This window comes from Artemia sp. Qi Xiang Cuo, chromosome 8 (genome assembly GCF_049724085.1).
Source record: "Artemia sp. Qi Xiang Cuo chromosome 8, ASM4972408v1, whole genome shotgun sequence".
Lineage (NCBI taxonomy): Eukaryota > Metazoa > Arthropoda > Branchiopoda > Anostraca > Artemiidae > Artemia > Artemia sp. Qi Xiang Cuo.
Window position 1 is genome coordinate 34,285,744 of NC_142801.1, and position 25,933 is coordinate 34,311,676.

Consider the following 25,933-nt stretch of genomic DNA (forward strand, 5'->3'; position numbering starts at 1 on the left):
ACTATTATGTGGTTTTTATAAGTTTTATAAAAAGGCTCCTTATTTTTCTCCTTGTTTTTTTAGAAAATTAGTTTAGTTTTAAGATGAGTTAATTACAGATTGTACTTAACGTGTTTAACAATGACCCCACCGCATTAAGTTATAAGGCTTTTTGACTCCTCAAACCGAATGAACATAGGGGGAGAAGATTAATATTTATCATTATTTCTTATGAGTATTATTTAATACTGTGGTTATGGCCCTGTTTCGCTTATAATAACCTTATTGTTATTATTAAAAGTTCACTCCATTGAAGCTTTCAAATTATTATCTATAATATACGTTGCATACTTATTATAGTAAGTCATCATGTGGTAGCATATTTTTGTCAAAATTAAGATTTGCGACCCAAATTGTCAGAATGGGACTTCGTTCGGGAACGATATATGTTTCTACTTTAAAAAAAAAAAAAGGCATAAGAGCCTCAAATTTCCTTCGAATAAACCCTCTCCCAATATTCTACAACTATTGGTTCGATTAGACCCCTCCAGGGGAAAAAAGCAGAATATTCTTTTTTCTTTTACTTCGAAAGCGTATAAAACTCTGCATTATAATGACACTTCTTTCACACTCATAGGTCTACTAGTTCCATTCAATACCACCCCCACCCCACCCCCTTCGACTAGTTCAGTTGTGGAATAATACTATATGGGTGAAGCAGGATCATATCCAGGATTTTTTTTCAGAAGGGGGGAACAAAAACACTAAAAAGCGCATAAAAAAATTGTGTATAGGCATTTTTGTTATACTTTTACGAATATGACACACATTTCGGAGGGGGGGGGTAACCTCCCCCTAAATACAGCCTTGAGGTGAAGTACTGAAAAACCACAAGAAAAAAAATTTGTCATTTCTTTCCAAGAGAACAAACAAATTATATACTTATGAAGGTAGTTGTCTATTTACAAAATACAACGAATTGACTATTTTCAGCTTGTCGCGAAAAAACAGTATTATATAACAGTCTAAAAGCTTATATTAAACAGTTCATGGTAACGAACTATAAGTAAGGAGCGACCCGGCTCAATAGTAACCGAAACTCTAAAAAAAAAACAATTTTGATATCAATAGATACATCAAAGAATCGGATTTTTATGCTGATTTCAAATATATAAGTTTCATTAAGTTTATTCTTACCCACCAAAAGTTAGGAGCCTGAAAAAATATGCCTTATTTTCCAAAAAAAGGGAGGAACACCCCCCAAAAGTGACAGAATCTTAAAGACAATTAAACCATCAGAATCATCGTATCATAAAACCCTACTGTAGATGTTTCAAGCTCCTATCTGCAAAAATGTGGAATTTTATATTTTTCGCCAGAAGAAAGATCACAGGTGTGTGTTTATTTACTTACTTAGTACTTAGGTCCTCCTACGCCTGGGGGCGCATAAGTCAGCAACAGTGATTCGCCATGACGACCTGTCCTGAGCCTTCAACAAGAGCTCCTCTAACGAGGACCTTGCCACCTTCGCCTCCTTCTTTAGCGACCTGCCAAGGGTCAGTTTCGGTCTCCCTGATTTGCGGAGACCGGGGGGTGTCCAACACCATGCGTCGTGCGGCAGCCTTCTTTCCCCCATTCGCACCATATGCCCCCAATACATCCATCGCCGCTCATTCGAGGCTGAGCCCAATACATCATCGGGGCTCATTCGAACAGAAATTAAAAGTTCTAGTTCCCTTTTTAAGTGATCGAAAAAATTGGAGGGCAACTAGGCCCCCTCTCACGCTCATGTTTTTTCTCAAAGTCATTCGATCAAAATTTTGAGATAGCCATTTTGTTCAGCATAGTCGAAAATCGAATAACTATGACTTTAAAGATGACTTAATCCCCCATAGCCCCCGAGGGAAGGGCTGCAAGTTATTAACTTTGCCCATTGTTTACATATAGTATTGGTTATTGGGAGGTATACAGACGTTTTCAGGAGGGATTTTTTCTAGTGAGGGGGGGGGGTCTGAGGAAGGGGATTATGTGGGAGGATCTTTCCGAGGAGGATGTTTTCATGGGGCAAGGGACATTTCAATGAAGGGGGCATCGGATTCCCAAGTACTATTTAAAAAACGATCAGAAATTAAATAAAAAAAACAAGTTTTTTTCAACTGAAAGTAAGGTGCAACATTAAACCTTAAAAAGAAAAGAAATTATTACGTACATGAGGGAGTTTGACCCCTCGTCTATACCTCGCTCTTTACGCTAAAGTTAATTTTTAGTACTTTCAAAAGAGCTATTTATTCTAATTAAACGGCCTTTGTGATTCAAGGGTCAATCTTAAAGAATTGGAACAAAATTCGACCTTTAGCTTAAAGGGCGAGAGACTGACTAGGGGGCAAACTCCCTCATATACGTAATAGTTTCTGTTCTTTTTAAGTTTTAATGTCGCTCCTTACTTTTATTTGAAAAAACTTGTTTTTTTTATACTCGTAGTGATGGAATGTCTGGAAAATCTTACGCGATTCTTAATCTAACTAAGGGTGTTATATTATCCACATATTTGTAATTAAGCCACGGCCAACAGCGTCTGAGCTGAAGTGGAGTCTGTGTCAAAGGAGATTACCTGAAGTTGTCCACCCAGCCTTCATGTCTCCTAGCAATATTCCAGCTTTTGAGTGGAAGCTTTGTTCTAAAAAGCAATCAAGTAGGCTCCAGCTTCAAAATGAAGTTAGGCTAAAATCTTCAAGTGGTTCAGATATGCGGTATTCCACTGGCCTTATCGCCTAAATAGTTTTTTAGAAAATTAGAAAAACTTGAGATGCAAAAAGGAGCATTTTTCCACGGTTCTGAAATGCTGCCACTTAATAACATTAAATAAAAAAAAAGTTTTTTTTTAAACTAAATGTAAGGAGCGACATTAAAACTTAAAACGAACAGAAATTATTCCGTATATGAAAGGGACTGTCCCCTCCTCAACGCCTCGCTCTTTACGCTCCAACGCCTCGCAAGTTTTTTATTGTTAAAAAAATAGAGTTGTGAGAAAGAGTCTAACTTTAGCGCAAAGAGCGAGGCGTTGAGGAGGGGACAGTCCCTTTCATATACGGAATAATTTCTGTTCGTTTTAAGTTTTAATGTCGCTCCTTACTTTCAGTTAAAAAAAACCTCGTTTTTTTTATATTTAATTTCTGATCGTTTTTCAGATAATGTTGAAACAAGTTGAAACAAGTTGAAAAACTAGTTTTTTTTTAAATTAAATTTCTGATCGTTTTTTTAAATAATGCTGGGAAATCCAGCGCCCCCTTCATATCAATGTCCCCTCCCCCATGAAAACTTCCTTGATGGAAAGATCGTCCCACATAACTCCCGACCTCCCTCCTCCCCACACCCAGAAAAAATCCCCCCTGAAAACGTCTGTATACTTTCCAACAACCAATGCCATATGTAAACATTGGGTAAAGTTCATAACTTTCAGTCCTCCTTCGGGGACTTTGGAGGATTAAGTCATCCTAAAAGACATATTTCTTATATTTTCGACGATGATGAACAAAATGGCTATCTCAAAATTTTGATCAGATGACTTTGAGAAAAAAATGAGCGTGGGAGGGGGCCTAGTTGCCCTCCATTTTTCGGTCACTTAAAAAGAGCACTAGAAATTTTAATTTCCCTTCGAATGAGCCCTCTCCCGATATTCTAGGACCACAGGGTCGATACGATCAACCCTGGGAAAAAAAAAACAAATAAACACTCATCCGTGATCTTTCATCTGGCAAAAAATACAAGATTCCAAATTTTTCCAGATAGGAGCTTGAAACTTCTACAGTAGGGTTCTCTGATACGCTGAATCTGAGGGTGTGATTTTCATTAAGGTTCTAGGGCTTTTAGGGGGTGTTTCCCCCTTTTTCCGAAAATCAGGCAAATTTTCTCAGGCACGTAACTTTTGATGGGTAAGACTGAACTTGATGAAATAGATATATTTGAAATCAGCATTAAAATCTGATTTTTTTCATGTATCAATTGGCATCAAAATTTCGTTATTTAGTTTCGAATACTATTGAGCCGGGTCGCTCCTTACTTACATTTCGTTACCACGAACTGTTTGACTAGCCACATCCGTTCGTGATTTCAGATGAGTCTCTTATTTCCCTTTCCATATTTAGGACGGGGTCAGTAGAATACGGTTGCAATACGTTGTATAGATCAATGTTGAATTTAATCATAAAAAAAAATAATTAACTGTTAATATTGCAAAAATAATACCTTATCTTTAATCTGAGACTCGTCAAAAGTTCAAGTGATCTGTATATTTGAAAAAAAATTGAAGCCTACGATTTTATTAAAAAATAAAACTCGACAGTGAAATGGTCTTGAGATCCAAGAAACTGTTATCACTTCCAATTTTGATCTCGATTCTAGCAAAATTCTCAACTTTTCTGATACCAATTAGTTGTCCCATCCATTAGCAGAATATTATCATCAGATTCGCCTATTTATAGATATACTTGTCAGTAATTAGTAACTTCTTTAATAAAGCATAAAAAACAGATGAATTAAAGAAAGTGTGAAAAATATTTACCTTGAGCCAATGAGGTGTGCATCTCAATTCGTTTTTTCTTTTCAACAAGCTGCGGCAAAGAGGACACAGCTGTAGTGATTTGACGGTTTGTAGAAGTCAAATCAACTTCGCCTTCTGTCTAAAATAAACACAAAAAGTCAACAGCAAGCCTCCATTGCATGTCATTATTTGTTGTACTATATTAGCAGGTATGAAAAGATAAAACCTAATTCACAAAAAAAAGACGTCAACAGTTCTAGGTACACTAAACCCTTTAACTAAACTAAAAGCATAGAGGCCAAAACCACTAAAATTTCAACAATTGTGTATCAATAGTAGCAGAATCCTATCCAAAATTTTCCAAAAAAGAAGTTTATTTCATTTGACTTTTTGGCATAAAATTAGAATAACATTGGTAATTAGGCATGATTTACAGGTAGATTCAGGAGTGTTTTTTTTGTTATTGGGAGATTGGGATAGCATTTCTAGAAATATGATTTTTTTTTATTGTTGTATTTTTTTTTAGAATACACATCAGGACTGCAGCAGCCGATTTGCACAATATTTTCATTTCTTTCCTTTTACTCCTCACCAACTCTTTCTTTTTGTCTTGTTTTTTTTTTTTTTTTTTTTTTTGTGAGGTTTACGTTTGCATAAAAAAATAACTAACCCATAATTAAAATTTTGCTTCTCGGATAGATTATTGAACTTATTTTTCATTATTATTAATTTTGTTCTTTTAGTAGGTTACACCTCAAATAAACAATAATAAAAATAAAAGTCCTCAGAACACCATAAAGTCGTCAAACAGAAACTGATGCAAAAAAGACCGAAAAGATCTTGATATCGAAGAGAACTATCATCGCTTAGGGCTGAACTAGTCAAGGGGTTAGCTCGCTGGACTTGCAATCCTGTGACCGTAAGGGCAGGGCCTCGAGTACTGCTGTCGGTGATTATTTGGCTCGGAACGGGGTTCAGTGGCGTAATTCTGTAAGCTCAGCTAGTGTTGACTGAGCTCTAAATAGGTACCTTTAGAAATATGGGGAAGGTAAACAGGAAGGGCGTGCGGAAACACCAAATGGCTACTCCCCAACACCCACCCCCCTCCCATGGCACTTCCTGGTAGAATGGTCATGAAGCAAAAATCAGTATCGCTGGTTTAGACAAGAGTCTAGTGGTGCATACTTTTCACATTGTTTTCTTCAGCACATGTTAGTCAGCGTCATTTCTTTCAGAAACAATAAAAATTACAATAAAAAGCGTAATAAGGAAAATAATAAGAAATTCAGACAAAAATGAAACAAATTGGGGACAGAGCGAATTAAGTAGGCTATTTTTCAATCTTCATTAATGTTCCTCTAATAATCTAACTCGAATGTTTCCTAGTTATTCGCGAAGCAAGCATTTTCATATTTTTGAGATTTTTTTAAGTGTAGGAATGTTAAAACTTTCATATTATTTTTTACATTGAATGTTTAGTGATAATGATAAGATAATCGCGTAGTCTTTTATAAATTGCAACAGCAAACTCTGAATATGATACAGTTCCTAATTTAATGCTAATAATCTCCCAAGAGATAGCATGGACCAAAAAATCTAGCCGAAAACAAAAGACTTTCCATACCCTGACTTAGATAGATAAAAGTGTGCGAATTTAGTAACTAATCATGAAAGTAACATAATTACCATTGTTTCTTTAAGCCTCCTGACTTTCTCATTTTCAGATTTATAAGAGTCAATTTCTTGCTGCAGAACTTCAGCTACGAACGGAATAGCACTGCAAAACAAAAGCTTAACTGCTTAACTCATTTAAATATTAAAACACTTTGAATTAACATTGTATTACTCTGAGCCAATTGTACTTGTAGACTTTTAAATGTCAAAAAACTATCACAAAAGCCTATAATGTAGAGATTTCCAGGGAAATGAGAGCAAATCAGCTGCAAAGCGTTCAGGAAGGCTCCATCCTGAAATCCTGTTTTATCAACACGACTTCAAAGCCATTTCTTCACGTGTACTAAATAAAAAAACAAGTGTTTTTTAACTGAAAGTAAGGAACGACGTTAAAACTTAAAACAAACAGAAATTATTCCGTATATGAAAGGGGCTGTCCCCTCCTCAACGCCTCGCTCTTTACGCTATAGTTTTTTATTGTTAAAAAAAAATAGAGTTGTGAGAAAGTCAAACTTTAGCGTAAAGAGCGAGGCATTGAGGAGGGGACAGCCGATTACATATACGGAATAATTTATGTTCGTTTTAAGTTTTAACGTCGTTCCTTACTTCCAGTTAAAAAAAAAAAAATTTATTCAATTTTTGAACGTTTTTGAATTAATACAGGTTTTGATTTTGGCTCACCGTACATGAATAATTAAAACAAAATGTGCATATTCATTTCACTTTTATTTGGTTAAATGGCTTTCTCGAAACTTGTTTAATTTTATTTACGAACGTTTTTATTAGTAACAAATATATGTAATTTACGAATTAACTTACGTAACGAACATCTATATTCATTTATTTTTAATACATATATTAGGGGGTTCGCCCCCTAGTCAATACCTCACTCTTTAAGCTAAAGTTCGAATTTTGTTCCAATTCTTTAAAAATGACCCCTTAATCACAAAGGTCGTTATTTAGATTAAATAGCTCTTATGAAAGTACTAAAAAAATCTTTGGCTTAAAGAGCGAGGTATTGACTAGGGGGTGAACCCAATCATATGCGTAATAATTTCTGTTCATTCTAAGTTTTAATGTTGCTCCGTACTTTCAGTTGAAAAACTTGTTTTTTTTATTTAATTTCTGATCGTTTTTTAAATAATGCTGGGAAATCCGGCGCCCCCTTCATGGCAATTTCCCTTCCCGCATGAAAACTTTCTCCATGAAACGATCCTCCCACATAACCCCCAACCCACCCACCCCTCCCCCCACTACTTGAAAAAATCCCTCCCCCTGAAAACGTCTGTATACTTCCCATTAACCAATACTATATGTTAAGATTGGGTAAAGTTCATAACTTTCAGCCCTCCCCCTGGGGACTTCGGGGGATTAAGTCATCCTAAAAGACATAGTTATCATATTTTCGACCATGCTGAACAAAATGGCTTTCTCAAAATTTTGATCAAGTGACTTTGGGAAAAAAATGACCGTGGGAGGGGGCCTAGTTACCCTCCATTTTTTTTGTCACTTAAAAAGAGCACTAGAAATTTTAATTTGCGTTCCAATGAGACCTCCCACGATATTCTAGGACCACCGGGTCGATACGATCACCCCTGGAAAAAAAACAAAAACAAACACGCACCCGTGATCTTTCTTCTGGCAAAAAATGCAAAATTCCAGATTTTTGTAAATAGGAGCTTGAAACCTCTACAGTAGGGTTCTCTGATACGCTGAATATGATGGTGTGATTTTCATTAAGGTTCTACAGCTTTTGGGGGGTCTTTCCCCCTTTTTTCGAAAATCAGCCAAATTTTCTCAGGCCCTTAACTTTTGATGGGTAGGACTAAACTTGATGAAACTTATATATTTAAATCAGCATTAAAATCTGATTCTGTTGATGTATCTATTGGCATCAAAATCCCGTTTTCTAGAGTTTCGGTTACCATTGATCCTTAATTACAGTTCGTTACTACGAACTGTTTGATAGAAAGAAAAGCATTGAGAGACTTTCCATGGAAATTATTGCCATGTCCACCTTATAGCCCAAACCTAGCTTTATCTGGAATTGGTTATTTCCAAAATTCAAAGAAAATTGGAAAACCATCCATTTTAATAGCATTGATGAAGCAAAACACGCAACAAAAACATTGCTCCTAAAGGGCTTTCCGGATCTCTTCAAAAACGGTGTAAAAGGATGGAAACACACACACATATATATATATATATATATATATATATATATATATATATATATATATATATATATATATATATATATATATATATATATATATATATATATATATATATATATATATATATATATATATATATATATATATATATATATAATATATATATATATATATATATATATATATATATATATATATATATATATATATAGTACATTGCCATCGTGCCTAAACTGTGAATTTTGGGATGCATATTCTAGGGAAAGTGGTAGCACCAATGCATATTCTAGGGAAAGTGGTAGCACCAATACATCCTTTTGTAAGCCTTACCATTTAGGTACTGCGCCCCAAAATCTCACCTTAAAAAAGTGTTCGGTCATCTGAGATTCATCGCAAGCACAGTGGTATGGAAATGCAGCATAAACCATTTTAAAACCATATAGGAAATTAGCTATAGAAATCGGAAAATAATATTTACGCGAAACTTCACCAAAACACCTGAAAACGCCAAAATACGGAAAAAGCTTTATATAAAATCCTGCAAGGCGTTAAGCCTTGCAGGATTTGTGGGTATTTTGCAAAGGGCAAAATACCCACAAGCCAATCGATCGAAGTAAAGGTCATTCGCGAGGGCAGAAGTTCCCAAATTCAACTCAGCGAAGCAACAGTCCTTTTCGAGGGCCCAAGGCCGAAGCCCGAGCTTCTGATCATAGCGAGGGAGAGAATAGTAGCAATGGCATAGTGGCATGAGATAAAGAATAGCCCAAAAAGTGGTGAACTTGCTAGCCAATAGGGATGTTGAGAGGGACCCCTTTCCATATATCCCCTGTTTGTAGGTGCCATATTCGGTAAAACTATCCAATTTCGACACTGCTAAAGGGTCTCAATTTACAGGGTCTTGTGGATATATGTAATAACTGTACGAAATTACAGTCAAACAATATGATTGTAATTACTATTTTTATTCATGTTGTGAGTCCCCAAACTGTGCCCTTTATGCCAATGCATTATTCCGTAGAACTATTAAAAAAAGACCGTTATGCCTGCTCTTCTTTTTTTTTATTATTCTTGTTCCTACCTTATTCAATACTGAACGAAGAAAAAACTTTTGATGTTTCTTTTCTTCCTCTTTTTTCGGTGCGGCTAGACAAGGCAATGATGTCACTTAATGACAACATAATTACAGGTTACCCTTTTAACGTTTTTAAGTTGTCAATGAAAATCAATGCACAATTACCTCACAAAAGCTTCTTGAGAAAAGGTTGAGGAAAAAGTGAACCGGATAGTATATAGCCAGTGCTTAGTAATTAGCAAGAATGCCGAAAACCCATTGAATCGTTAGTACGGTATATGTGAATAATTTGCCAAGCATTTTTGATACCTTGAGAGCTTATTATGATCTTAGTGACCGGATCGACGGGAAAATGACAGGGTTTTTACCGAAAGACCTACCACGAAATAGTTCAATAGATATCAACACAATAGTAAATAGGAATGGTTAAACAAATAATGGATAAGGTGCAATGCATTGCTCAAATGTAAAGACGCCTTCAGCCTACTGTATTCAATCAACTTGGGAGGCATTGCGTGCTATTGGATCAAGAAACATATTCTATAAGACACACAAGTGTATATTTCTCACCGGCCCTGTAAGCCCAAAAAGGAAGACAATAAGAGTCAACGATCCGCGGTCAAATTTTTATTATCTGTGACCCATGTCTTACAGTTGAGGAGCAACAGATTCGACAATGTCTCACAAGATAAAACTTGTATGTTCTGTTTTTGTTCCCTGTTTGCCGTAAAGTTACACATTGGAGAAGTAAATTTTATATGCCAAATGCAACGATAAAACAAATACACCAAAACCGCTTTTTGCAGATATCTATTCAATAAAGTTGCATTAAGCTTCTGTTTTTACTACTACTTATGTGACGGCCATGCAAAATTTCTCATTATTGTGAACCGTTTGTAAATCAGTCTGTTCACGAACGTTGAGACGGAACGTAACCGAAAAATGAAGCCAAACAGTACATACAAAAGTTGCTTGTCGCAGCAAACGTTCCATAAGCTTTATGTTTCGTACCCAATATAAGGACAACTGAAAACCTAGCTACTGATCCATATCGCATTTGATATTCCATAATCCCTTCTGATGGACGGGGATAGCAAGAATGTAGCCTTTTCTTTTCACAGGTTGGATCGAGCAAGGACGCCCAAAATCACAAATATAGCTGTTGGTCAGGTTAGATTCTGCCAGCCATCCCAATAATTACGGTGATGACAAGATATTTTGATGGGTTTTGGTTGGGTTTAATTAAAAAGAAAAATAGTTTTTCTAATGAAAGTGAATAGCAAAGTTAAAAATTAAAATGAACAAAATTATTGCTTCGCAGATTACGCAAGATATATCTACAAAACTAGCTCAAAGAAACTGACTCGTGATATTTTTCGATATTTGTAGAGTTCTAAAACTAGTGCTTTATTGGAAACACAAAACAACATATAATTTTTGTGGAGTATATAAAGTTTTTTTAGGATATTTTTATATTAATTCCATTCGCTTAATTTGGTACGGGTTGTAGATTATTGTCATTTTGTAAACAAATCGGAACTGAAAGTGTCTGAAAAGGGTTTATTATACATTAACCTAAGAAATTCGCATCATTGCTTAAAAATATCCGTACCACAGACAGAAATAACAGGACTCCATGAGTTTATATGAAAGTTTATTAGTTCTTGGCCTACAGTAATTCTAAATTGCATTTACATATTTAAAAATTGATATTAGAAGCTATTGATAATACGGCTGGTGAGACTGATAAGTTTCCTTAAAAATAAGTATTTTGTTGCTTTATTTGGTCTTAATGGCATTAGTCATCATAGACTGCGCAATAGAGCGATGTGGGCACATTGTATAATTATTTTTCCCCAAGGCACTTGGGAGCGAAGGAGCTGTCGTAGAAACCTCGGAAGGAGGTCATGCGATTGGATATTGAAAATTCTAGAGCCTTTTTTTAAGAGTCAAAAGTGATTGAAGGGAAACCAGCACCCCTCTTACGCATTAATTCCCCAAACATATACAATCAAATTTTAAGCCATTTTGTTCATCATAGTAGAAAGGTGAAGAAACTATGTCTCTGGGGATGTCAACCCACACAGCCATCAAGGCAAAGGCTATAAGTTATGCAGTTCACCAGTTATGCAGTTATGCAGTTTAAACATGGTATTTATTATTGGGAAATAGGGCACGTTTGAACTTCAGTTTTCAAAAAGACGAAAAGCATTCAGGCGAAGCTTTCAGAGAATGTTGAGGGGAGTATTGAAATAAATCAAAACACATTACGCGCAAACAAGTTGTCAAAAGGGCGTAACTCAGGAATGACTGAAGGTATTAAAACTGGAACTTTCAGGGAATGTTGAGGGGGATGATCAATGGACCAAAAAACTAATATTTGCCCGCTACTACTACTACTACTACTACCGCTACTACTACTACCACTACAACTGCTACTACTGCTACCACTACTGTTTCTGTAGCAACTACTATTAAGGCTGAGGATACTGAGGTGAGAAATTGAGGAACTGTTGACGGGAAAGCTAAACTACATCAAAACATACTATGGCCACACAGATTGTCAAAAGGGCGTTTCAGCAATATCTTAGGAGCGCCTTACCGTACCAAGCTGAAACTTCCTGGGTATCATGAGGTGGATGTTCAACTGACGAAAAGGCAATATATGCATAATACTATTGCTACTAAAACTACTACTACTACTGTTACTACTGCTACTACTACTACAACTACTACTGTTACTACTACTACTACTACTACTACTGCTAAAAACTTACCGCAGCACCAAGCCACCTGAGGCCAACACAGCTATGCGCGCTCCTCATCCATCCCAATCTATTAAAAGCCTCCATCTTTACACCCTCCCAGGAAGTTTCCATTTCCTTTAAATCTTTATTTATGACATCCCCCCACCCCAGACGCGGAGGACGTGCTGTCTGTTTAGCCCTAAACCGTTGGCCGAAAAGGAGAATCATTGGCAATCTGTCATCCTTCATCCGCAGAACGTGCCCTAGCCATCTCAACCTTTCTCTCATTATAGCCCTAGAAAGCGGGATTGAACCACACTTTTCTTACAGCCTACTGTTTGAAATACGGTCAGTAAGCCGGGTACCCAGAACAATCCGTAGGCAATTTCTCTGGAAAACATCTAGCAAATTTTCATTCGCTTTTCGGAGCGCCCATGCTTCAGAACCATATTTGAACACTGCAATCACTGTAGCTTCTAATATTCTAATCTTGGTTTGCAGACTTATCTTCCTATTCTTCCAACCTTTTTTTAACTGTGAAAAAACACCCTGAGCCTTGGATATTCTACTTTTAACATCTTCACTGCTCCCACCGTCTTCGCTAAAAATACTACCAAGGTAAGTGAAGCTGTCCATATGATCAATCTCTTCGTTAGCCAACGTCACCTTTTCATTCTCACTTATTCCTAGCCTTAGTGACTTAGTCTTCTTAACATTAATTTTCAAACCTATTCTAGCACCCTGAACTCGCAAAACCTCTAAAATTTTATTCATTTTCCTCACACTTTCATCTAAGATGCTTAAATTATCAGCGTAATCTAAGTCCAGGAGAGTTTTTCCTCCTCATTTGATTCCGTGGTCAGTAGAAAGGCCCCTATTGCTCCGAGATACACTGCGTAATGCCATCTACAATTTAGTCTAACGCTGGAAAAACATAATTCATGGATATTTTTATAGTTTTTGTCACTGAGAATGAAAAAACAGGATTTTTCTCAATTTTATGTTTTTTCTTGGTTTATTGATTTTAATATGGTCAATAACCCCTTTTTCAAGGTCGATTGATTTGTTGTTTTCAAGTGTATTGTTTCCGGAATGAAGTTTTCGCATGCTCATGAATAGTGGGGAAGAGATATATTGATCTAGGACAAGAGAAGGGAAATAGATTTCTGAGAAATTGATTGCGTAATCGACTAGGACAAGTGAATTTCTGAGAAATTTATTGCGTAATCGAAGGGAGCAAAATTTCTGAGAAAATGATTGCGTAATCGAAGGGGAACTAAATTTCTGAGAAATTGATTACATAATCGGTGGGGAGAATGTATTGATCTGATAACGGGAAACATGATCACGTGTCCCCTTCTAAGCCAATCAGGGAGCCGGTTACATAAGATGTCTTTCTCTAAGCCAATCAGGGAGCCGGTTACATATGGTTTCCCATTACATCACAATTCGTCCTTGAGATTTCGTATATAACGGACATGCATTGTGTTTAAACATTCAGAAAGTTCTGTGACACTATGGATAAAACATTTAATATTATTGATTTGGATACTCTGGATACATCGACTAACAATGTGAGTTCTGTTTAGTAAATTTTCATACTTTATTTTCAAATAAAATCATTTTACATAGCCCCCCTCCAGTATATTCAAATTCAGATAACCCACCTCCCCCCCCCCAAACAATACAAACTCCACTATATATTGTTTATACTCGCTAGAAAGCTTAAAATATGTTCTACCACGTAAACTTAACTTCCCCCCTCCACACCCTCCCCCCTGTTTACGAATTTAATTCTTCCATTGGAAATAATTCTGTTTTTGATAAATTTATTCTTTCTGTAAGCCTATCTATAAGTGACAGTCAACTTCTGTCAACTCTTAGCTATTAATATACTGTTTCCATTTAAGCCGCCGCTAACTTGACTCAAACATTTCTGCAATGATTTAATTAGCTGATAATTAGCTGTCACCCTTTTAAAGTACATCCGGCCTCATAATCCTTACGTTAACGGCTTAACCAAAAGGTTTAACAGAAAAAAAAGGATACTTTTGATCAAATTAACATGATAGCTTCTTCATCACAAATTTGACTTTTGATTTACTGAAAAGCCAGAGGGACTTTCTTCTGTAAAAAGAGGGGGGATTGTTAAGAGGGGGATGGATGTCAATTTCATGTAATATTCATTTTCCATTTTGAGTACTCAGTGTTTATAGGGGGGTTAGGGTTGCAATGCCTCGCTTCTAACACCTTCATTGTAAAGTGAAAACAAAGTGTTTCTTCGCGTGAAAAGTAAGAGGGTTGGGATTTCTAAGAAAAAGAATACATAACTTTATTATGTGTAAATTGAATAGCATTTGATTTCTGAGTCTAGTATATTTCTCACAAATTTTTACTTTTTGCTCTACTGGAAATGGGGGGCGGGGGGTTTCTTTGCGATAAATGCTTTCTAGACAAAATTATGGTTAGAGGGTTGGGGGATACTAATTTTCATTCTGTAAAAAAGGGAAAAATTATTTCAATACTAAATTTTTTCTTCTTTTTAAGGACATTTATGAAGAATGTGCACCTTCACCTGAAAAAAGAGCAAGGGGTAATAATAAAACTCCTGCGAAGGCGACAGTTGTGCAGTATGGTCGCTCACCGAGGCCCTCCAGACAAGTGATGCCTGCCCAAATCCAATCCAATCAGGAACCAATGCAACCTACCAGTGACATCGCCGTCGCCGCATCTGTGCAAGCCCGTGACTTCGCTGGCTCGACTGCACAAGTCCGTACCGTCATTGGCCCTACTGCACAAGCTGCAGCCAAATCTGCGCAAGAACATAGCGTCGCCGTTCCGTCCACCCTCCATCATGCTCTGCCTGGGCCTTCAAGAGCTGCCCCACCTACACAAAGTCAGGAGGTGGCCCTCCAGCATGCTATACCAGGGCCTTCAGGCACTCAACTGCAGCCGAAATAAAAAAATCTGAGCATTTTTCATCTGGCTATAGAAATATCTAAGCCAACCCATTTTTCATCACTATAAAAGTGTGTGTAAGAGATATTAAAAATGTTATTTTTTTCTATTATCATCCACTCCCTTGTTGTAAATTTCTCTGCTTCCTCCTCCCTCAGAGATATCTAAATATAATGCAATTTATTTTTAACCTGTCAAAGAAACCGCTCTTTTTTTAATCTTTCCTATTTTCTCTGCCCACTGTAGGCATCTTCGCTATTTTTCAACCTCATTATAATTTTAGCTAATTTCTAGTTTACTGTTAGAGAGTCTTTTTATCTCAAAATGCTTTTTTTCGCTATAATGTTATAGCTTTAAGAGGCCTTCCAACAAACGATCCATTTCATCACAGTAAAAGCGTGTCAGAGATATTAAAAGGAAATTGTTCCCTCTTTAAATCAAGTCAATTATTGTGTAAATTCAGTCTGCTGAATTCTCATAGTGAAGCTGAATAAGGCACTATATTCCGATCATATTTGCTCATAGCAAAATCTTTACTTTATAAAATAATTTTATATGAACAACATTTTCTATTGTAAGGATTTGGATTATGCATTCAATACAACGGTTTTTTCATTACATATCAAGAGTTTTAATGCGAATTATTTTTTGATAAGTCGTTTGAGTTAAATCAAAACCCTCTATGTTATTTTTTGATTGTATTTTAGGGTGGAACTTTCAGAACATATATAGAGTAGAGAACTAAATTCTACTGCTAAGCGCGTTTTTAAATAATAATCCAATTTTTTAAAAATGAGTATGATTTAGACACTTTGAAAATAAGCTATTTTTTTATAGGTTGTTCTGGTTCCTTATTCACAATCCCCCCCTTGATCGTCAGTTGGAGAAGGAGAAGACGCGCCTGTGGAGTTTTGTGACAATGAAATGTCACATGACGGTATCATTAACGATATTCCAAATAACATTAATGAGTTTTTAGCTTATTTTTTTAATGTTTATTATAGCGCAATTGAGCAGGGGGACTTACCTTTGCTAAGTCCAAAAACCTTACAGCTTTTAGAGGATTTTACCCGGGAATTAACAGGGAACCCTCCCCTCACTGATTACATACTTCCACTTCAAACAACTGAGGTGGCCTCCCATACCCCTATTATTCAAGAATGTGGGGGAGGGGGTGGTGATAATATACAAGAGGGGGAGGAGGAGGAGGGGGGTAATATCCAATTGACACCATTTCCTGAGTTTCCACTCTCAAATACAATTTTAAATACAATAGTTGTCTACACTGCAACTTTTGGAGACCCTTTTAATTCGCTTTTGGGTGGTAATTTTGTGTTTCACCAAGTAGATATTCTCCATGAATATGTATATAAAATTTATGCACTTCTAGAGAATCAAATTCACTTGTGTGGAGGGGGTATGGAATCCATTAATGTTTCTACTATTATATAGGTGTTTTATTTAAATGATGGGAATCTTGAGGTTTACAACTATTATGTACATACCAAGATGCGAGTGGTCTATCCAAATTTAGAGAATTTTGAGGGTGTTTTTTCCGAGTGGATAGGCCATATTATTACGCATCTCGAGAATTATAACGAAAATGGGAACGGGTATGTAGTTCTTTATGTTGAAAATTTAAAAGTTAATATTTGTAAATTTAAGAAAGATTTTATTTTAAGAGGGGGGCATGAGGAGGGGGCAATAGTTTTAAAATATAATCACGATTTAGAACGTTGTCAAGGTGTCCAGCGGATCTGTTTTGAAACAGGTAAAAAATGTTTCAAGTACGGTTTCCTCATAACAGAATTAGAGCCTCTGCGAAATGACGCTGCCAAGATAAGTTTAGACCCTTTGGCTGTACATGGGATAGAGGGTTTTAATTTTCCCATTATATATTTTTCAATTTAAGATGAGGGATACCCAGTAAAACTCAGACCCACGGATATTTTTAAAAGAGTAAAGGTTAGTTTCAATATCGGTGTTGCTGTCGCTTAATATGATAATTAATATGAGGCTGGGATTTGCTCAAAGAAGTAGAGGGTGGTCTTCCCAGTAAGAGGTCATTCGAATGAATTGGTTGCGTTCTGGGTTTGGCTGTTATACATACCACCTAGTGACCCCAACACAATTGGCCATTTCAACCCAATTACAAACATCAGTAGAGTTCTGGGGGAGGGTAAGAAACAGAGTGCACGTTTCTACTGTCCGGCATACCTGTCTCGATTTTGGACTGAATTAAAATTACAAAATCATATGAAGCATTGTAGACGGCATCGCTAATAGTCAGTGGAAACGGTTTCAGGGAATAGGGCTATTTTACGCTTCAAAATTTTTCAAAATACCTTCCTCCAAAGCCATAAAATCTCTTTGGACTGTCAATTGAAGCTAGTGGAAGTGAACGATCTTCGATTTCCAAACCAAATCAAAGAACATCGAGCTATTGCAGTCTCCTACGCCCACGCGCAAAGAGACAGTTCTAACACTATGTAGCTGTTAGAAATAGTTGAAACGTTGGATGAGGGAGTGTTTGGTCAAGGCACTGACTAAATTAAATGGCACCGCTATGGGTGCTATTTCTCGTTTGAAAAATACGCATTACCCTATGGTGTTGTCTGCAGAGGATTGTCTTGCGATTAAAAATCAAAAAATATTCTGGGTTTGTAAGTAAGAGTTTGAAGAGGGGGATAAGGGGAAAGGGAAAAGAGGGGGGAAGGGGAAAGTCAGAGATCACAATCACTTGTGGCAGGAAATATCCTCTGGGGGTAGTAATTTTAGCGGGGTAGCGCATCAATCGTGTAACTTAAACGTTAGTCAGCAGTTGTTTATTCCAGTTTTTATTCATAATTCAAATTATGATTTAAAATTTATTTTACACGCACTGGCACGTATGCACAGGGAGGGAGGGGGAGTAGATAGTCCATGGGTAAATAATTCATTTACCTATAACATCATTCCCAAATCGACCGAGAAGCTAGTGCTTCTCGAGCTGAAATGGCAGGTAGTAAATAATGGGCATATGTGCTGGAATAAAATCAGGTTTTTAGATTCTTTTAGTTTTTTCCCAAGGCATTGAGTCAATTGATTTAAGTGCAGAAAAGCGACAATTTTGATAGTTTTCCTTTGCTTAAACAACACTTTCCAGACAGTGAAATGTATGACCTATTGACCTGTAAAGGTGTATATGCATACGACTAATACTATTCTGGCGCTTGCTTAAGCGAGGTGAAACTACCTCCAATTGAAGCTTTCTATAATTCACTCACCAACACTGAATGCACAACCGAGGAATATGAATTTTCCAAAAAGGTGTGGTCTAAGGGGAATTGTAAAAATGGGAGGGATTATTGTAGACTGTACTTGGCCAGTGATGTTTTAACTCTGTTAGACATAGTTTGCAAGAACACAGACAAAATCTATTCAGAGTTTGGATTAGATATAGGCTATTATTTTTCCACGCCACATTTGGTTATGGACTTGATTTTAAAAATTAGTAGGGAGGAAATAGGCCTAATAACTGATTTGGATCAACACCTTTTTGTAGAAAGATCAATGAGGGGTGGGTATGTTTTTCATGGGGATCGCGTTTTGACAACAGATCCAAGCGGACAAAACAGCACTGGTGTAAAGTCAAATGCAGTGTTCTTGGACATGAACTCATTGTATCCCTCGGCAATATCTCACTACTCTTTGCCGTGTGTGAACTATAAATGGCTTGAGAATCCTTGTGAGTTCCCTGACATTAACACCGTCGAGGACAATGGGCCACAAGGATGGTTCTTAGAAATTGACGGACATATTCCGTTGGCGCTCCATGATTCAGTCAGAGATTTTGTTTTTCCCTGTATCAATCGACCAGTGACCAGGGACTCACTGAGCCCCTACAATCGGTCATTGGTTGAGGATATGGGGATGCACTGGACCCCCTCTAAGCAAAAATTGATTGCAGATCTGGACCCTAAAGAGAATATCGTTGTTCATCATGTGCTTTTGCGCTGGATGGTGAACAATGGTTTCAAGATCACCAAAATACATAGGGTCCTGCAATTCAGTCAAAAACCATACTTAAAGACGTTTATCGACACTTTTGTTGATAAACACTCTCAGAAAAACACCAAAGTAGAGAAGGAAATGTACAGACTCATTCTAAATTCAACGTTTGGCAAAATGTGTGAAAGCGTACGGAACAGATCTCGTTGCGACGTCGCTACTGACCCTCAAGAGGGTGCACGAATTATTGCTGACCCCAATTTTACAACGTTCACGAGCATAGAGGCTGGCATGGTTTTTCTACACAGGAAAAAACGAAATATGGTACTGAACAAGAATGTAGCAGGAGGTAGTTCAGTACTGGAAATTTCCAAAAGGCTCATGTTGTCGTTTTTTTATAACGTGTGCAAGGTACAATGGCCACGGGATGGGGAGGTTCAAGTTTATTATGGGGATACAGATTCTCTGCTGTTAAAGGTTAAAACCGGGGATTTATTGGGAGACTTAGAAAATGGGACACATCAGCTCGCGGATGGATTTCACTTGCTGGTATCTATTCCTCTGCTCCAAGTTGGGTAAAAGTCAATCTTTCAGCCAGGTACTAATGTCAAAATCAAAGATAAGGAGGGATTTATCATCCGGGGGATTTTTCCAGGGTCCTAAAGTTTATTCCGTAGAAACTCATGGTGGGTATGTAAAGCAGGCGTGTAAAGGGGTGCCTACACATTTGTAAGGAGCAATTTCAACATGAGTGTGTACAGAGACTGTGTGGAAAGTAGCCTAGTACCGAGAGCACAAGTGCGTGCAATTCGCTCTCTACAGTATAAAAATTATACTGTAAGAGTGGAAAAGAATGCAATGTCATGTATATCTGACAAAGTCTATGTGCTCGAGAATGGTGTAAGTGTACTACCCCATGGCCACTACCGTATTTCAGACCGGGTTGAATGCATAGACTATCGCAATCAACTTGGTCTGGATAAATTAACCTGAGTTTGACTCTAACCCAACCTAACCCAAACCTAACCTAACCCAACCTGTAGCAGCAGTGACGACGACTATACATTTCCCCCCCCCCCCCTTGGGGGGGGGGGGTGTCCCGCCCGTGGCCGGCTTTCGGACCGCGGCTCCCAGGGGGGGGGGGGGGGTCCCACCCGCAGCCGGCCTTCGCCCCCGCGGTTCCCCGAAGAGTGGAGGGATCCCTTTAAATTCATAATGTTCAACTGTGCTATTTTTTAAAGTTCATGTTCATGTTCATGTTGTACAAAAAAAAGTGTTGTTGTACAAATAGTGTGTGTTTGTACAAAAATGTGTGTGTTCTTGCTGAACAAAAAGTGTGTTCTTGTTGTACAAATAGTGTTCTTGCTGAACAAAGTGTTTTTTTATGACAATAAGTGATTTTCATAGTGTTCTTGTTTTACAAAAAGTGTTTTTTTTATGACAATAAGTGTTGTATATATAGTGTCGTTGTTCTTGTTGAACAAAAAGTGTCATTTTTTATGTCAATAATGTTTGAACAAATAGAGTTTTTGTTCTTGTTGAACAAGTGTTTTTATGTCGAATAAATGAATGAAATATTGTTTTTGTTGTTCTTGTTAACGTAGATAGATCTATGAAAAATTACTACTATTACTACTTATTCATTGGATAAGTATGATTTACAGTTAGTTGTAGTCCGACTGTTGTCAGTAGCAGTAAGTATCAGTTTTAAACACCCATCAGGTCTTTTCTGTTTGGTCCACCAATGTCGAGGAAAACGACACTTTTGACGAAAATAATTCTAAACTGTGATTAAATGTTTATGGAAAAACCAAAGAAACTTTTTTATTGCTATAGTATTTGATTAGTTTCATTTAATCACATGGAATCTATTGCTACACCTTTAACATCATAATGCATACGGGGACTTGATGTTTTCATTAGTATTGAACCAAACTCGTGGCTGATTATTGATGATTTGGCTGAATCCATTGAACAGTTCTCACAGGAAATGCTACAGCTGTTCACCGTTCGCTCTCATCATGAACAGATTTCCATAACCCTAGCTCTACACAATCTGTTTCATCAGAGCAAATTTATGAGAACCCTTGCTTTGTATTGCTGCACCATATATATTATCTACCGATTTTTTCTTGATTTTAGCTCACTCATAACTCTCAATGAGCATATATACCCCGGCGCCCCAAAATTTCTGCTGTCAGCGTACACTAAGGGGACAAATAGGCCCTACGGCTACATTTTGCTAGATCTTAATCAGAGCACACCCGAGGATCTACGTGTAGTCACCGACATTTTTGACAAAGAAATTACAGTATATCTTCCGGTGAACAGTAGAAAAAGCTATTAGTTGCCATTATGACACTGAAGAAACTACACGAACAACGGCATTTATTTTCTGTTTTAGGCACTTCAAAGCCATAACTAAAAATAAACTAACTAAAACTAAACTAAACTATACTAAAATCTAAACAAGAACATTAAAATAAAACTAAACTAAAACTCCAAACTAAACTCTAGCTAAAATTCTAAAGTAAAACGAAAACTCTTAACTAAAAAAAAAAACTAAAAGTAAACTATAACTCAAACTAAAACTCTTAGGTAAAACTCTAGCTAAACTAAAACTCTAATCTAAAACTAAACTAACTAAAACTAAACTAAAAATAAAGGTAATAAACAAACTTAAAATAAACTAAAAATCTAAACTAAATAACTAATAAAATAATAAACTAAAAATATAAACTAAACTAAACTAAACTAAACTTCTAAATTAAAACTCTAATTAAAACTCTTAAATAAAACTCTAGCTAAATTAAAACTCTAAACTAAAACTAAACTAAAAAACTAAACTACTAAACTAACTAAAATCTAAACTACTAAACTAACTAAAATTCTAAACTAAAACTAAACACTAATCTAAAACTAAACTAAATTAAACTAAAAATCTAACTAAAACTCTAAATAAAACTAAACATTAAACTAAAACTAAACTAAAAAACTAAACTACTAAACTAATTAAAATCTAAACTACTAAACTAACAAAAATTCTAAACTAAAACTAAACACTAATCTAAAACTAAACTAAATTAAACTGAAAATCTAACTAAAACTCTAAAATAAAACTAAACTTTAAACTAAAACTAAATTAAAAATCTAAACTAAACTAAAACTAAACTAGACTTCTAAATTAAAACTCTAACTAAAAGTCTTAAGTAAAACTCTAGCTAAACTAAAACTCAAATCTAAAACTAAACTAACTAAAACTAAACTAAAAATAAAGGTAATAAATAAACTTAAAATAAACTAAAAATCTAAACTAAATAACTAATAAAATAATAAACTAAAAATCTAAACTAAACTAAAACTAAACTTCTAAATTAAAGCTCTAATTAAACTCTTAAATAAAACTCTAGATAAATTAAAACTCTAAACTAAAACTAAACTAAAAAACTAAACTACCAAACTAAGTAAAATTTAAACTACTAAAGTAACTAAAAATTCTAAACTAAAACTTAACACTAATCTAAAACTAAAGTAAATTAAACCGAAAATCTAACTAAAACTCTAAAATAAAACTAAACGTTAAACTAAAACTAAACTTAACTACTAAACTAAAACTAAACTCTAGCTAAAAACTCTAAACTAAAACTGAACTAAAACTAAACAAAATATAAATTATAAATCTAAATATAAATCTCGAAATATAAATCGAAATATAAATCTAAACTAAAAACTAAACTAAACTACTAAACTAACTAAAAATTTAAACTGTCTAACTAACTAAAACTAAACTCTAACTCTACACTATTAAATTAAACACTAAACTAAACTATAATAAAATCTAAACTACTAAACTAACTAAAAATCTAAACTACTAAATTAACTAAAACTAAACAAAATATAAACTATAACACTAAACTAAACTAAAACTAAACTAAACTACTAAACTAACTACAAATTTAAACTGTCTAACTAACTAAAACTAAACTCTAAACTACTAAACTAAACACTAAACTAAACTATAATAAAATCTAAACTACTAAACTAACTAAAAATCTAAACTACTAAATTAACTAAAACTAAATTCTAAACTCTAAACTACTAAACTAACTAAAAATCTAAACTAAAGCTCTAACTAAAACTCTTAACTACAAAAACTAACTAAAACTCTAAACTAAAACTAAACAATAATATAAAACTAAACTAAACTAAAACCAAACTAAGCTACTAAATTAAAAATCTAACTAAAACTCTTCACTAAAACTCTAGCTAAACTAAAACCCTAAACTAAAACAAAACTAAAAAACTAAACTACTAAACTAACTAAAATCTAAACTACTAAATCTAACTAAAACACTAAAATAGAACTAAACGTTAAACTAAAACTAAACTAAACTACTAAACTAAAACTAAACTAAAAATCTAAACTGAATTAAACTAAAACTAAAAAACTATAACACTGAACTAAAACTAAACTAAAACTCTAATCTAAAACTAAACTAACTAAAACTAAACTTAAATAAAGGTAATAAATAAACTTAAAATAAACTAAAAATCTAAACTAAATAACTAATAAAATAATAAACTAAAAATCTAAACTAAACTAAAACTAAACTAAACTTCTAAATTAAAACCCTGATTAAAACTCTTAAATAAAACTCTAGCTAAATTAAAACTCTAAACTAAAACTAAACTAAAAAACTAAACTACCAAACTAAGTAAAATCTAAACTACTAAAGTAACTAAAAATTCTAAACTAAAACTTAACACTAATCTAATACTAAACTAAATTAAACCGAAAATCTAACTAAAACACTAAAATAGAACTAAACGTTAAACTAAAACTAAAATTAACTACTAAACTAAAACTAAACTCTAGCTAAAAACGTTAACTAAAACTGAACTAAAACTAAACAAAATATAAATTATAACACTAAACTAAAACTAAACTAAAACTAAACTAAAAATCTAAACTGAACTAAACTAAAACTAAACTAAACTACTAAACTAACTAAAAATTTAAACTGTCTAACTAACTAAAACTAAACTATAAACTACTAAACTAAACACTAAACTAAACTATAATAAAATCTAAACTACTAAACTAACTAAAAATATAAACTACTAAATTAACTAAAACTAAATTCTAAACTCTAAACTACTAAACTAACTAAAAATCTAAACTGTAGCTCTAACTAAAACACTTAGCTACTAAACTAACTAAAACTCTAAACTAAAACTAAACACTAATCTAAAACTAAACTAAACTAAAACCAAACTAAGCTACTAAATTAAAACTCTAACTAAAACTCTTAACTAAAACTCTAGCTAAACTAAAACCCTAAACTAAAACTAAACTAAAAAACTAAACTAATAAACTAACTAAAATCTAAACTACTAAATCTAACTAAAAAACTAAAATAAAACTAAACGTTAAACTAAAACTAAACTAAACTACTAAACTAAAACTAAACTAAAAATATAAACTGAATTAAACTAAAACTAAAAAACTATATTACTGAACTAAAACTCTAATCTAAAACTAAACTAACTAAAACTAAACTAAAAATAAAGGAAATAAATAAACTTAAAATAAACTAAAAATCTAAACTAAATAACTAATAAAATAATAAACTAAAAATCTAAACTAAACTAAAATAAACTAAAACTAAACTAAACTTCTAAATTAAAACTCTAATTAAAACTCTTAAATAAAACTCTAACTAAATTAAAACTCTAAACTAAAACTAAACTAAAAATAAAGATAATAAATAAACTTAAAATAAACTAAAAATCTAAACTACTAAATTAACTAAAACTAAATTCTAAACTCTAAACTACTAAACTAACTAAAACTAAACTAAACTTATAAATTAAAACTCTAATTAAAACTCTTAAATAAAACTCTAGCTAAATTAAAACTCTAAACTAAAACTAAACTAAAAAACTAAACTACTAAACTAACTAAAATCTAAACTACTAAACTAACTAAAAATTCTAAACTAAAACTAAACACTAATCTAAAACTAAACTAAATTAAACCGAAAATCTAACTAAAACTCTAAAATAAAACTAAACGTTAAACTAAAACTAAACACTAATCTAAAACTAAACTAAAACTAAACTCTAGCTAAAACTCCAAAATAAAACTGAACTAAAACTAAACAAAATATAAATTATAACACTAAACTAAACTGCTAGATTAAAACTCTAAACTAAAACTCTTTAGTAAAACTCTAGCTAAACTAAAAATCTAATCTAAAACTAAACTAACTAAAACTAAACCAAAAATAAAACTCTAAAATAAAACTAAACATTAAACTAAAACTTAACTAAAAATCTAAAATAAAAACTAAACTAAAACTAAACTAAAATTCTAAATTAAAACTCTAACTAAAACTCTTTAGTAAAACTCTAGCTAAACTAAAACTCTAATCTAAAACTAAACTAAATTAAACTGAAAATCTAACTAAAACTCTAAAATAAAACTAAACTAAAAATCTAAACTAAAATAAAATAAACTAAACTACTAAACTAACTAAAAATTTAAACTGTCTAACTAACTAAACTCTAAACTACTAAACTAAACACTAAACTAAACTATAATAAAATCTAAACTACTAAACAAACTAAAAATCTAAACTACTAAATTAACTAAAACTAAACTCTAAACTACTAAACTAACTAAAAATCTAAACTATAACTCTAACTAAAACTCTTAACTACTAAACTAACTAAAACTCTAAACTAAAACTAAACACTAATCTAAAACTAAATTAAACTAAAACTGAACTAAGCT

At 34.1% G+C, this 25,933-nt stretch overlaps 1 protein-coding gene across 1 annotated transcript in view; it reads right to left on the reverse strand.

Annotated features, from left to right (window-relative positions):
• Positions 1-25,933, reverse strand: part of LOC148949349 (protein sly1 homolog) — a 204,263-nt gene that overhangs the window by 100,815 nt on the left and 77,515 nt on the right. Inside the window, exons 8-9 of the mRNA XM_089093385.1 lie at positions 6,206-6,296; positions 4,541-4,658 (exon numbers count right to left, since the gene is read on the reverse strand). Of these exons, the coding sequence (XP_088949511.1) occupies positions 4,541-4,658; positions 6,206-6,296 (209 nt within the window). The remainder of the gene's footprint in view (positions 1-4,540; positions 4,659-6,205; positions 6,297-25,933) is intronic.